Here is a 12,500-nt window from a genome sequence, read left to right as displayed (position 1 = left end):
CACTGTGCCTCATGCTCCCCTGAGTGGCAGGCTGGGCTGGAGGAGCTGGAAGACCTGAGGACTAAAGCAACAAAAGAAGGCCCAGCGAGTGCCCTGTTGGCGTGGGCATCCATCTGCTTGCCTCGGCCTGCCAAGAACACATCCAGAGCCCTCTCAGACATCCCCGGGAAGAGACCAGGGATCTAAATATAATACACCCACTGTCACAAAAAAACAACCTGCTGACCTCAAAACAGCTCTTCCCTCAGCTAAAGAGAACGGTTGAGAAATGAAAAGAGCAGCGGTAGCGGGTTTTGTACAGCAGTGGGTGGGTGGGTGGGGTGGGCGCATAAATGCAGAGGAAGAGGCGGGTGGCGTCCAAAGGGTTACCTGTAGGCTCAGGTGAGGTCATGGTTGTCGGGTGGAGGTGGCCCCAGTGAGGAGATGGAGTGTGGTGAAGTCTTCTCCCTGCCAGTGAGGAGTGGGGGGCTCCAACCGCATGGATTTATCGCAGAGTAAACGCACACACTCACCTGCAGATGGATATATGTGTATAAACAGACAGACACACACACATATGCACAAGAACCTTTATCTGCCAACATGACGGTGCCCTATGAAGCAAAGAGTAGATGCACTTTAAGCATGTATAACTGATTGTTCATAGATGAACACACTTGCATACATGTACACCAACCTATGATTCCCTCCCAACTCATACACACCCTTACACTCACTCCAAATGCACACTGAAACCTATAGGGTGACACCTATAGAAGCAATAAGACTGACATAGTTCTGATCATAACACCTATCCACGGAGAACCGTGGGTGCGTGTGCGTGTGTATGTATGTCCGTCCACTGTGTACAAAACGTCCAATAGATTTTCCCTCCTTAAACATTCAGATATGTACAGTCACGAAGGCGACATTTACATTGCATGATGATGAACTGTTTTGGAATGGAGTCCGTAGCTTCAACCTCAATTGATGCATCGCTCACGTTTCGCGCAGAGGTCGTGTATGTGTTCAGTAGATGGTATCAGTTCTATTTTTAGCGCAGCGATGTTTTCCCAGTGGAGGAAGGACGGCGAGGAGACGATGCATGATACTAACCTGTTACCATGCATGCGCGAACAGCTCAATATGTATCAAACGACACAAATATTTTCAGAATCCTAACTTGATCTACTTTGAACCGAATACATTATTGTCATTTAGTGGGTATGCTCCAGAGCAACTTATTCCTAACATAATGCAAGCTACAAGCACAAATGAATTGAAATGTTTTAATTTTTTCCGAATATTTTGCATTACAGGCAAAGCAAAGAATGCTGTATCTTATGTCATAGAATGGCACCAATCAAGGAAAATGATATGTGTATACTTCCAACAATTACCTTTGATAAACAAATGGCAAAGATTTGCTCGGTCTTCTTCTGACAGTATGGACAGAGGAAACTGAATTCACAGTGCTCCTATAACGTTTCCTGAACAATTATCCGTGGACAACGAACTAACAAGAGATGTAGGCTATACATGGTCGCGCATTGTTGATAGTTTATCAAAGCGTTACCAAACAATGTGTATCGGTTAAAAATGGATTCTATCAGGATCCGTGTTTGCGTGGACATTGTACACGAAAATAGCAATGTTAAACTTACCCTTTCCGGGATTCGCGGTGAGTTATTACACCTTATGTAGTTAAATACATCACTGTAGTAAATCCACACGTAATTCAAATCACACAGACATCTTCATCTCATCTTTAGAGGGAGAGGAGACCGACGAGCTTTCAGACAAACTGCAGCGAATGTTAAATGCTACCGCTGCCTCTGGCGACACAAGTACTTACTAAAAATAGCAACACAATGGACAGGATTCATAATAATATCGTTTACACAATAAACACAATCGCGGTGGTTTACATACCTCAGTCAGGCTGAAGATTAACCTGTCTTAGATCAATTGAGCTTTTTTATTTTTATGAGTGAGTTTTATTTGCAGCTGTCCACAAATGCTTATCGCATTTTCTCCACACATTGAAATATGCTTCATAAAAAACGCTCTCTCAAATTTAAATTGCCTACTAGTGTTCTGCACGGGGGAAACAACACTTGTCCATCAGTCAGTGTGACTTTTTCATTCAATCACGTAGCCTATACATACACGACAGCAAATTTAAGCAGGAACAAAATTGCCCAGTAAAAGGCTCATATGAAGGAGGGTCTCACTGGCGTATATTAAAGGTTCTCCTCAACGCAACATGAAACATAACAATAGCGCCACAGGTGATATATGTGCACTAACCATAACGGCAATTGAGGTTTATAAGTCAAGAGGGAAAAGGCTCAGAGTTCACTCTGTCTTGTGATCATACAAACGCTGCATAAACTATCCAAACTAGACCTACTGACTGTCAGCTGGGTGTTGAGCCGAGAGGGATGAATCAGATCCACAAGAGTCCTGCTCTCGGCATAGGGTGCTTATCAGATACACACCCGGAGTGGCTGTGATGCACGGAAGAAATATGAGAGGGCAATTTGGATGATAATACAGCTCTGCTGATCAAATGGGGAACCTAGTGACAGCAGGCAACCGTGGACTATTGAACGACTGGGATCATGTGAGTCTGCACCACGGCTCTCTGACTGACCCGGTTGGGTGTTTATCCAGCTGGAGACAGGTAGGCCTTTTCTGTCCTTGACTGGCCTTGCATAGAGACGGGATTATAGCCTTCCTGTCCATGTACTGCAATGCCAATTTGTTTTTTCTCCTTTCGGCAAACAACAGGGTCACCACATGACTTCAGTGTTAGATGCTGAGATAAGACAAGTTAAGTTTCTGCCATAAGAGGAAGTAAACCACCCTTCTGTAAAGAACATAGGCGAGTCTGTGCAGAAGTGTTTTGGGCATGATTGTTGCAGGCTACAATATTGAAGAGGCTTATGGAAGCCTCTACAATTGTAGCCAACCATTTCTTATTAATAACTTATGACAAAAAAGCACAGCCTTACCATGATTGAATAGATACAAATGTGGGTTTACAGTGAATATTCCACTTGATTAAAGGACTGAGATGCATACTGTTAAAAAGATAAAAATAAAAATAATGTTTGCATTGTTTTATGAGGAACATGGTTATGGCATTTCGGAAAACAGTGTTCTTTTGGTTGCTAAAGAAATACAAATGTTATTCTAGAAAAACATATACAATGCCCTTATTTGTTGTAATCTACCTTATACGTCTATTAGCGTGACCACTATGTTGCCGCTATAAAGAATGTATCAACTACTGTTTTCTGTAACACAAAATATCATCTTTAACCATCTCAATTCTTAATTTGGGTCAATCAGTGTTGAATGCGCTGAACGCTTGTTGAGTAAAAAAACGCCCCTAGTCACGGGTATGTCCCTTGCGTCATAGCCAATGGTCCAATCATTGGAGACTGTCAGAGTAGGGGATGTAAATCTAGCAATATGGCGACTATCCGGAGAGTATACGGACTCTGGAAACCTATCAGTTTTTAAACGAGAAAATAGCGACGTAACGTGTGATAAAATGTGGTGGGGTTAGCCTGAAGAACTAGTGCCGCAACGTTTTAAATAATGTTTGCAGAGGTAAGTCTGCTGTGTCATTGACTGCTATATGTTGAGTTTGTTTTCCGTTGTGTAGTGACAGTACAACTAGCTAGCTAGCTAGTCAGCTAAGACAGTGTTCGCTATGGGCTAATGCTAGCTAGCTTAGCTAGCTACCAACCTAACAGGTAAACACAGGACAGAGCCCAGACAGGCTATGTTTTGAAGAGGCATTTGGTTGCTCAGTCTGGGATTACACTGCTAATTCGATGAGCTTATGCTGTTACCTTCAAATGCAACAACATCCTAAATTAGCCTTCTTGGTTTGATTATTAACGTGTTGATTGAGCCACAAATTGTGCTTTTACAGTGTTAGACGAGATGAGCGCAACTTGCTACTCATAGGTGTTGGCTGGCTAGTGTTTGATTTGGTGATAAATGGGTTGAACTCTTCGTCTTGCCCCAGGTCGACAATTATCTACGTGGCGTTTTATTTTACACCGTCCCTTCATGTACACTGGAGCTGTTTGCGAAACAGTAATTTTCTCCGAATACACGAGCCACCCGGATTGGCTTAGTTGTTATACTTGGCCACAATGATTAATTTAAGCAGATGCGCACATCCAAAACACCGAGTCGTATTGCAGCCTGTGTTAACTTGCTATTGAATATGTCATTGTTAGCCTCTGCTGAACTCCTACCATTTCGTGTGTAACGTAAGACCTGTCAGCTAGGTATGTGTGGCGGTTCATTGCACGGATGCACTTGGCCGGTGAGCAAACATCACTCAGTTTTCCACGCGCAGCTGTCACCGGTTCTCTTTCTGGGCTGAATGGCCGGTTTTCACATAGTGGTAGCTGGATTTTACAGAAGCGCTCTTCACATTCCTCCACTTCTCCGCTCTTGTTTGCTTTTACTACTCTGTTAAATTAGAGACAGACTCTTTCTGTTAAATTGGGCCTAAAGTCTTCATAGAGTAGGCTTGATGTTGCCACCTATAGCCTTGTAATTGTACAAGACTAACACCATACAAAGTTTTAGTCTAAACGAGTGTGGACACACCTTCATAACTCATATTCATTGTGGCCTACCTCTAGACATAAATGTTCACATTTGTCAGTTGAAAGGGGATCACTGCAACTGTGCACGTTTATTTGAGAAAATGCATTAAGATTTGCCCAGTAAATTGAGCTTTTAGTGCCCACCTGCACGTAAAGGGAGTTATCTGAAGGGTGGATTTAGGTAGATCTGTATTTAGGGTTGCAGTTATAAAAGGCGTAGAATAAGTGTGTGCCATGCACATCCAAAGCTCATTAGTGGATCTTAATCAAAGCTTGGACGAAGCTACCAGGCAGCCTTGCTTATCAGACATGCGTCAGAGGAAGAAGCTATGAGTCGGTGACCAGAGTGCCCTGACTTTCCTGTAGGGTTCAGTGGAACTGTGCAGAAGGGCCTGCTGGTTTTGTGTCCATTGTGGAACGAGGAAGCGAAGAATTTGCCGTGTCACTTGTCATTTTTCAATTCTTCATTGACGTGTGCAGATAACATGTGCAGAGATGCGTGCCACTTGATGCATTTCAACCTCACTCGCCTCGCATCCTGGGGCTGGAAATGGTCTGGCACTGGTATTTGGAGTATGTGCCGCCACTGGGACAATACTAAGCTAGACTGAGTTAGCACATCAGTATACTGGTTCAGGTTGTTCAAACTGGTATGTCCAGATAGGTGACGCACAACAAGGGTGACAGTGTTTTGTCTTCTGAACCTGTAATTTCGGGACTAATAACAGGGTGGATCAGGTCGGCTGTCTGTGGGTCATTGTTTTACAATAGGAACCCGCCAGTGCTATTCCAGTTGCTTGCATCTTTACAAGACTGAGGGCGCTGAGAAGCCATAGACGAGATTTGGCTTACGCGGTCCACCTTTAACCCTTTAGGGAGAGATGCCTGTCCTCAGCACAGCTCAGAGCCTCCAGAAATAGCCCCGCAACTGGGGACGATGACTAGCAGACTTTAAGGACAGCAGAAGGCCCACAGGCAGGCAATCACGTGTGCTGTGGCCAGGAAGACTTCTCCGGTCAGAGGAACTGAAAGCACTGTTGCCACCAAAGACAGGCATGTCAATCTCCGTCAAGCTCACAACTTCCAGCTCAAAGCACCCTACCCTTCCCAACCCTGTCCCCGTAGGGCATTAACTAGAGGTGGCTTCATGAGGAAGGGGATGGGGTTGGTGAATGGCTGCTCCAGGCTAACACATGTGGGGATCACCATTGAGGGGGATCACCTCAATGCCCTGCAAGTGTTTTTACACCGGCTCAACCGCTAAGCTAACCCAAGGCCCTCTTAGCAGTGCTAAGACCTGTGTAACCGATACAATGAGACGGCGTTTCAAATGACAACTCTCTCCTTGTTCTCTCAGTGTACGATACTTTCACTGCATTGTCCTGTGAAGGTAAACCCTGGCCCTGAATAAGGAGAATATCTCTATCATTTATTAAACAAGCTAAATCCATGGGGAGTGAAGATAGTTTTCTACTCTGTGCATATTCTTTATCTGGGGAGAAAAAAAAACATGTTATGTCTCTGAACGTACACACCACTCCCTGAAATCTTGCTTGTGTCCAGGTATACATGCCTGGTGGGTTTTTCCACAGAGCCACGTTTAGACCGGAGGTTGATAAGTAAGCTGGACAGATAACGCAAGTCTCCTCTCAGATTACTGAAGGTCATGGAACGTGACCAACGGCTCGGGAGTAATAGGCCTAACCAGCCGAGATAGAGGCTGACTTTGGAACGGAACCGGCTCTGCCTGTCTGAGCAGTCCATGTCCCCATTGGTCTCCATTGACCATAGGGCTCCAAATACACGAATGTGTTACAGTGTGGAAGTGGTGTGATTGTGGGATATGCAGGCCATAAAAAGAATGGGTACTTATGGCCATCTGTTTTTACTGGCTGCATCCTGTGGAGAGCCAAGAGGTTCACTTGTGTGTGTGGTTTATATCGAGATGTAGTGCTTTATTATTGTGTTTCCAATGTACGCTCTGAGCATAACTATACATAGCCTACATAATTACACACCTCACTCATGCTTGCACTAACACAACCAGCACATACCAGATCTTTCTCTCGCGATCACACATGCGCACACACACACGCTCATACACACGCACACACACACACACACACACACACACACAGTCGTGATTCGGATATACCTACAGTTACCATTTGCTCTTTGATTAAATGGAAAGTTTTGATACGGATATAGTTTGATTTTCCTGGAGCGACTGAGCAAAACACTCATGGCAAGGTTGATGTGAGGACAAGGTCATCTGACTGAGCCTGGAAGTTTCATCCAGTGGTGCTTTCAAGACTGGCCTGGGTGCCGTTTTTCTTTTTTTTGGTGAAATCCCATTCAATCAGAGCTATATTCCCCTTAACATAATGGGTGAGTATCATCAGCACCTGGACATCGGGGGTCATAAACTGTTTGCTGGGTGTTGTCGTTCTCGAGCTCCCAAAATGCACCGTCACAGATGACAAGGCCTTGCTTTCGGAGGATGCTTCGTGATGGATGGAGGATGAGTTATGTGTCTGAGAGTGTGCGCTATTGATGCGCTGGTCCTCCAGACACATCGATCAAGTGTATCAGACCTCACTCACTCTCATGCTGTCCCCTAGGGTTGCACTTTGAGTGAGCTCGCATCACTGAAAACGCCATGTGTCATGCTGTCTTGTCTGCAGTCCCAAACCTTACCACAATCGGATTTGACTTTACTTGCTAGTAGACAGAGAACTAACTTAAGCGCATTAACTTTAATGTCAGAGAAGAAAATTCTCAATTTATCATGGATGTGCTCTAATTCCTCGGAGCACATATTCCGACTTCTTTTCTGAGTTGGAGTTGCTATGGCGCTGTTCTCATGTTTAATGTGTGTTTGTGTGCGTTATGGTCAGCATTGATCCATGGCAGGAAAACCATATCAGTGTCTGCTCTTTATTAGTATGGCTTGGGGTGACATTGGACTCTGGACTTGAATTCTGTGGACCTGTGGCTGTTCTGTCCTCCATCATTTTGTTTTCAGTGACGTTAGTTTTTGTTCACCATCTCACTCTTATGAGCCACAGTACTGGACTTGTAGTTGTTTATTCTACAGTATTTTAGTGTTTTCCTGTCCTGGGGGTGTTTCTTATGCCGTTGTTCACTTCCTTGCATCTTTAGCCTTGCTAGAGGCAGGCAAAGGGAAAGACCAAACTGAGAACAAGCAAATTTCTTTGCGCTCAGGCACTGACAGGGGCCGTCGATTGAAGTGGGAGATGAGCTTGCGATCGCGCCACAGGAGAAGCTCGCCGGGAAGCCGAACGGAGAGAGAGAGAAACACCCACGGTCTGCCTCTCTCCAGAAGATGAGTCTATGAGTCACTCCTCTGGCAGGCTTTCCCTTTATTCTCCTTTTTCTTCGTCTCCCCCCCCTCTTCCACTTTTTTTTTTTTGCACTATGAAGAAGAAAGTGTGTGGTAATCCAGGAGTTCTCTCTATCTCCCCCATCTATCTCCCCCATCTATCTCCCCCATCTATCTGCCCACATATGCGGTATCAGAAGCTCTTCCTGGAGGTGCAACTACCCCTCATAGAGGTGACCTCAGGTTGACCTCATCCAAACATCGCGATGGGGTGGTAGAAGGTGGGATTTCCTGTCACCCCAACCCTGTCCCCCACCTCCTCCAGCTTCCTCATTCCTCCAGGGGCACCCTCTGTCTGTCTTTGTGTGTTTGCCGTGCACTGGACATGTCACACACTCTTGGCCTTTCACCTGGGCCTTCAGATTTTCACCAGATTTGCTACAGATGATCTTCAGAGCAAGCCTCACAACAGTTACTAGATTGATTTTAGATTTGCCTGTTACATCCAATCGAAATCAACGGCAAAGCTGGCAAACATGAAGTGATGTTATATCCCAGCAACTGTTTGATGCATGTGTTTTATAAGACCAAAACATCAAAAGGTATCCGGAAAAAGTGGGTGTTGTGTGGTGGCATCTTGGGAGATACCCAAAAACAGGACAACCCATCACGTCGACCAAATTTGGGTGGCTGCCATATTGGATTGAATCAAAAACATTTAAAACGTTTCAGGGCCCACAAATTTTTATATTCTCCAAATTTGGCACAGGTTATCTTCAGCCAAAGCCTCACAAAAGTTACGAGACAGATTTTTTTAATTTGCAAAACCATTATTCCATTACAGCCATTGAAAACGACTCTGATGTCAGTTTCCTTTTTCCATCGAGGGCATCTTAAAGTCTGCCGCTGTATCGCACCCTACCCCATTAAGAGTGCCCTTTGCGGCCGTGAGTGTGACTACAGACAGACTAACACTCCGTGACGGCGTGGTAGTGGGAAAGGCCCTCTGTCTTCTCTCCCTCAGCACTGACCTGTCCAGGAGATGGAATCTGATTTTCTATTCAAGTCCAAAGCCTGTAAACAGCGCGCTGTGATTACACCAGAGAAGGCCATCTTGGCGGCAGTGCCGAGGCTTCTTTCTCTGTCCTTTGGACTTGTGTAAATATTTAGAGCCCTAGCGGGAGCGGAGGAGAAGAGGATGAGGAAGAATGGCTTCTGTGATGTGTCAAGCGTGTGTGTCCTTGTGTGTGTCCTTGTGTGTCTGTGTGTTTGTACTCTTACCTGGGAACGTGGCGCCTTACAGTGCCAAGGTCATGGCCTTGTTTTCCATGCAGTGTAAGCACCGCTGGAAACCGTAAGCTCGTACATTAACCCGCACACTGGAAAGCATCTGTGAAATGACCGAATGCAAATAGGCAATGCAAATAGGCGCTGGAGAGTGCCGGCCTTGGAAAGATAACCATGACCAAAATAAAGCTGCTATGTTACGTGGGCAGCCAGGCTAATATGTCCTTTTAGTCGTGCCTGGATCTGCATGACGGACAGTGTTTTAGGGTGTGGCTCCAGGCGGGAGCAGGGCCTTTTCACTCGCACGCCTACACAGCAGAAGATGACACTAACAGTGTTTGCCTTCCTGCCCCCCAGTAATAGCCCTTCATTGTGTGGAACTTGTTATGAAAGAGGCCGGCCTCTAGAATGTTGGGTGTTTTTTGTTTTTTTTTGTCCCAGAATGCACTAGTAGGGCTTTGCCCATAGAGTCACTGCTCAGTCTAGTTAGTTTTGTTTTTTTTGCTCTCTCTATCTCTCTTCACTCAACCGGTTCAGCAGTTTATGGTCAACTGCAAACAATGTAGTGTGTTAGCCCATCCCAGGTGGGCCAAAGCTTAGCCACAGAACTAGCGATTCGGCGTCTGCATGCTCTGGTTTTTAGTTTTTTGTTGTCTTGTACTCTGAGTGAACTTAACGCACCTTTGAAAAAACGTTCAGCCTACTTTTAAACCATTGAGAATAGTTTGGATTGAACAGCAAAGTGAGAAGTAGGCTAGCTCTTGCCATTGAAATCTGCTGTAAGCTAGATTTCCACCTCACCCATGTTTAAGCCTCACTCTTATTTTATTTATGACATGCTGTGAATACTTTATGATCTGTGCGTATGGAATATGCGTCTCTTTGACCCGGTTCACCACTCCCATAAGTGAGAATAGTCCCTTAGTGTTCTCAGTGAACTCTCTCAAAGGGCTTGGGAGGAGTCGTGGCTGTGAAGATGTCCCGATTTCCCCTTTGAAAGGAGTTGATTTTAGGACATCACATGGCTGTCTCCCCAAAACGCCCTAGTTTCCTACTCTGGGCCAAGTCCCCCCACCATAGAAACACAGACAGACAAACACACATAGACACACTCTACACACATAGACACACTCTACACACACACACACACTCTACACACACTCTACACACACACACACACACACACACACACTCTGTACACACACACTCTGTACACACACACACACTCTCTAGACACATCTCCGGAGAGTTGGATTCACCCTGTCAGCACTGCCTAGAGATGGTGTCTCAGAGACAACGACAGATTTATTCAGCCCAAATATGAAATCAGTTTTGCTGATCCTTTCTAATCAAGGCGTGTGTTTGGGTTCCCAGTCTAACTGGCAGCAGAGTGGAGTCTGTATACAGCCTCTCTGTCGATAGAGTGACTCTTATCTATGCTGAGTGAAAAGTCAACCTGTGTATTTTATCTCTGAGAGGTGTGGTGAATAGAGTCACACAGACTAGTGACCTCTGTCTTGAAAGCATAGGTTTCAAAAGAGACCGTTTCAAGATGATCCTGATGATGTGTTGGCTTTGAGAAGGTGGGCCACTGATATAAAAATAGGCTAGTTTTATTTAGGTTAGTTAAGCTAGATAAATCTGCTATATCATTGTCCATATTCTCTGTCTCTGGTGTAGGTGACATCTGGCCCTGTGTGTGTGTGGTTGGTGTGTAATGTGGTGAAGTAGTTGTGTGTGATGTGGATAAACTGGTTGTGTGTGTGTGTGTGTGTGTGTGTGTGTGTGTGTGTGTGTGTGTGTGTGTGTGTGTGTGTGTGTGTGTGTGTGTGTGTGTGTGTGTGTGTGTGTGTGTGTGTGTGTGTGTGGTTTGTTCAGTGCTGGTAAAAGTCAAGCGGCCCAGTTCCCCTCTCTTCCTGCTGTGACAATAACAGGAAACGGGTGGATGGGAAATGCATGCTCTCCTCCAGACATCGCTCCTGGGCCTTTTTTAAATGTGCTCGCTCGCTCGCTCGCTCGCTCGCTTGCTCGCTCTCTCTCTCTCAGCTCTCTCTCTCTCTCTCCCTCAGCTCTCTTTCTCTCTCTCAGCTCTCTCTCAATCTCTCCTCTACCATACACCCTCTCTCCCCCTGTCTATCTCTATCTTATGCATACATAAATTCTTATCAATTAGCTTATGCTCACCCTCTCTGTCTCACACCTTTTGTACCTCTTTCTCTTGCTGTGTCTATTCCTGTCTCTGTCTTCCTGTCTGTCTTCCCTTCCTTCTCTTTGGTGCCTCATCTCTCTCTCTCTCTCTCTCTCTCTCTCTCTCTGTCTCTCTGTCTCGCTCTCACTCACACACGCTGATGAACTATCGTTACCTCTCTCTGACCTGGGATCAACACACACATTCTCACTGGGCCAAATAATCATACTCAAGACACACACATGCGCACATACACACACGCACACGCGCACGCACACACACGCGCACGCACACACACGCGCGCACACACACATTCCACGCTTTCTGAGAGGGGGGTTAATGCTGACCTCAGCCCCTGTTTTTTTTTTTTTCCTCTCTCTCTCTCTCACACAAACACACACACACCCTATCCTTTAATCTGTGTCTTGTTCAAGGTTGGCAGCGGCCGCGCGGCACAGAGTGTTTGTCTCCCCTGTCGTCAATCTTGGCATCAGGGACAGGGAGTGTTTGTGTCATCAGTTTAATCTGGAATCTGCGTCCTCACATTGTTGGCTCTCACCCGCTGACTCACAAGTGGGCCACAAGGTTTCACAGGACACTGCACCGCCGTTAACCCGTGTTTGTGTGTTTGTGTGTTTGTGTGTGTGTGTGTGTGTGTGTGTGTGTGTGTGTGTGTGTGTGTGTGTGTGTGTGTGTGTGTGTGTGTGTGTGTGTGTGTGTGTGTGTGTGTGTGTGGTCTCTTTCAGGCCAGTCTGTCCGTCTGGGGATGGGGGGGTCTCGGAGTCGTGCTCTTCCTCATCACATTCGGACCCTTTGCAATCTTTTATCTGGCGTTTTACATAGTCTGCTTCGTTGGCGGGTAAGTGGGACACACACACACACACACACACACACACACACAGTGTCAGACACTCCTTCACACATATATATACGCGCACGCACACACAGAGCAAGAGTCTCACATAAACACTCTTTCAGACAAATGCACACACAGTCTCATACACATTTTCAGACACACACACACACACACACACACACACACACACACACACACACACACACA

The 12,500-nt window shown here is 45.7% G+C and overlaps 2 protein-coding genes across 5 annotated transcripts in view; one reads left to right on the top strand and one right to left on the bottom strand.

Moving 5' to 3' along the window:
- The window catches only part of LOC105903720 (histone deacetylase 9-B), a 42,062-nt gene extending 39,774 nt beyond the window's left edge, over positions 1-2,288 (bottom strand). The window contains exons 1-2 of one of the 2 annotated variants that reach the window (XM_031586507.2): positions 1,912-2,288; positions 370-512 (exon numbers count right to left, since the gene is read on the bottom strand). In XM_031586507.2, the coding sequence (XP_031442367.1) occupies positions 370-391 (22 nt within the window). In that variant the 5' untranslated portion in view covers positions 392-512; positions 1,912-2,288. The other variant, XM_012831503.3, reaches the window with a different exon arrangement.
- A 162-nt stretch (positions 2,289-2,450) lies between these two features.
- The window catches only part of snx13 (sorting nexin 13), a 30,872-nt gene continuing 20,822 nt past the window's right edge, over positions 2,451-12,500 (top strand). For 2 of the 3 annotated variants that reach the window (XM_031586500.2, XM_031586499.2), the window contains exons 1-2: positions 2,451-2,665; positions 12,184-12,296. In XM_031586500.2, coding sequence (XP_031442360.1) covers positions 2,552-2,665; positions 12,184-12,296 — 227 coding nt within the window. In that variant the 5' untranslated portion in view covers positions 2,451-2,551. Of the gene's footprint in view, positions 2,666-3,213; positions 3,601-12,183; positions 12,297-12,500 lie in introns of those variants that run through there. The other variant, XM_031586501.2, reaches the window with a different exon arrangement.

The sequence above is a fragment of the Clupea harengus genome, chromosome 19 (genome assembly GCF_900700415.2).
Source record: "Clupea harengus chromosome 19, Ch_v2.0.2, whole genome shotgun sequence".
In the NCBI taxonomy this organism is placed as follows: domain Eukaryota; kingdom Metazoa; phylum Chordata; class Actinopteri; order Clupeiformes; family Clupeidae; genus Clupea; species Clupea harengus.
The sequence above is the reverse complement of the archived record's forward strand: the minus strand, read 5'-3'. Positions and strand labels throughout refer to the sequence as shown.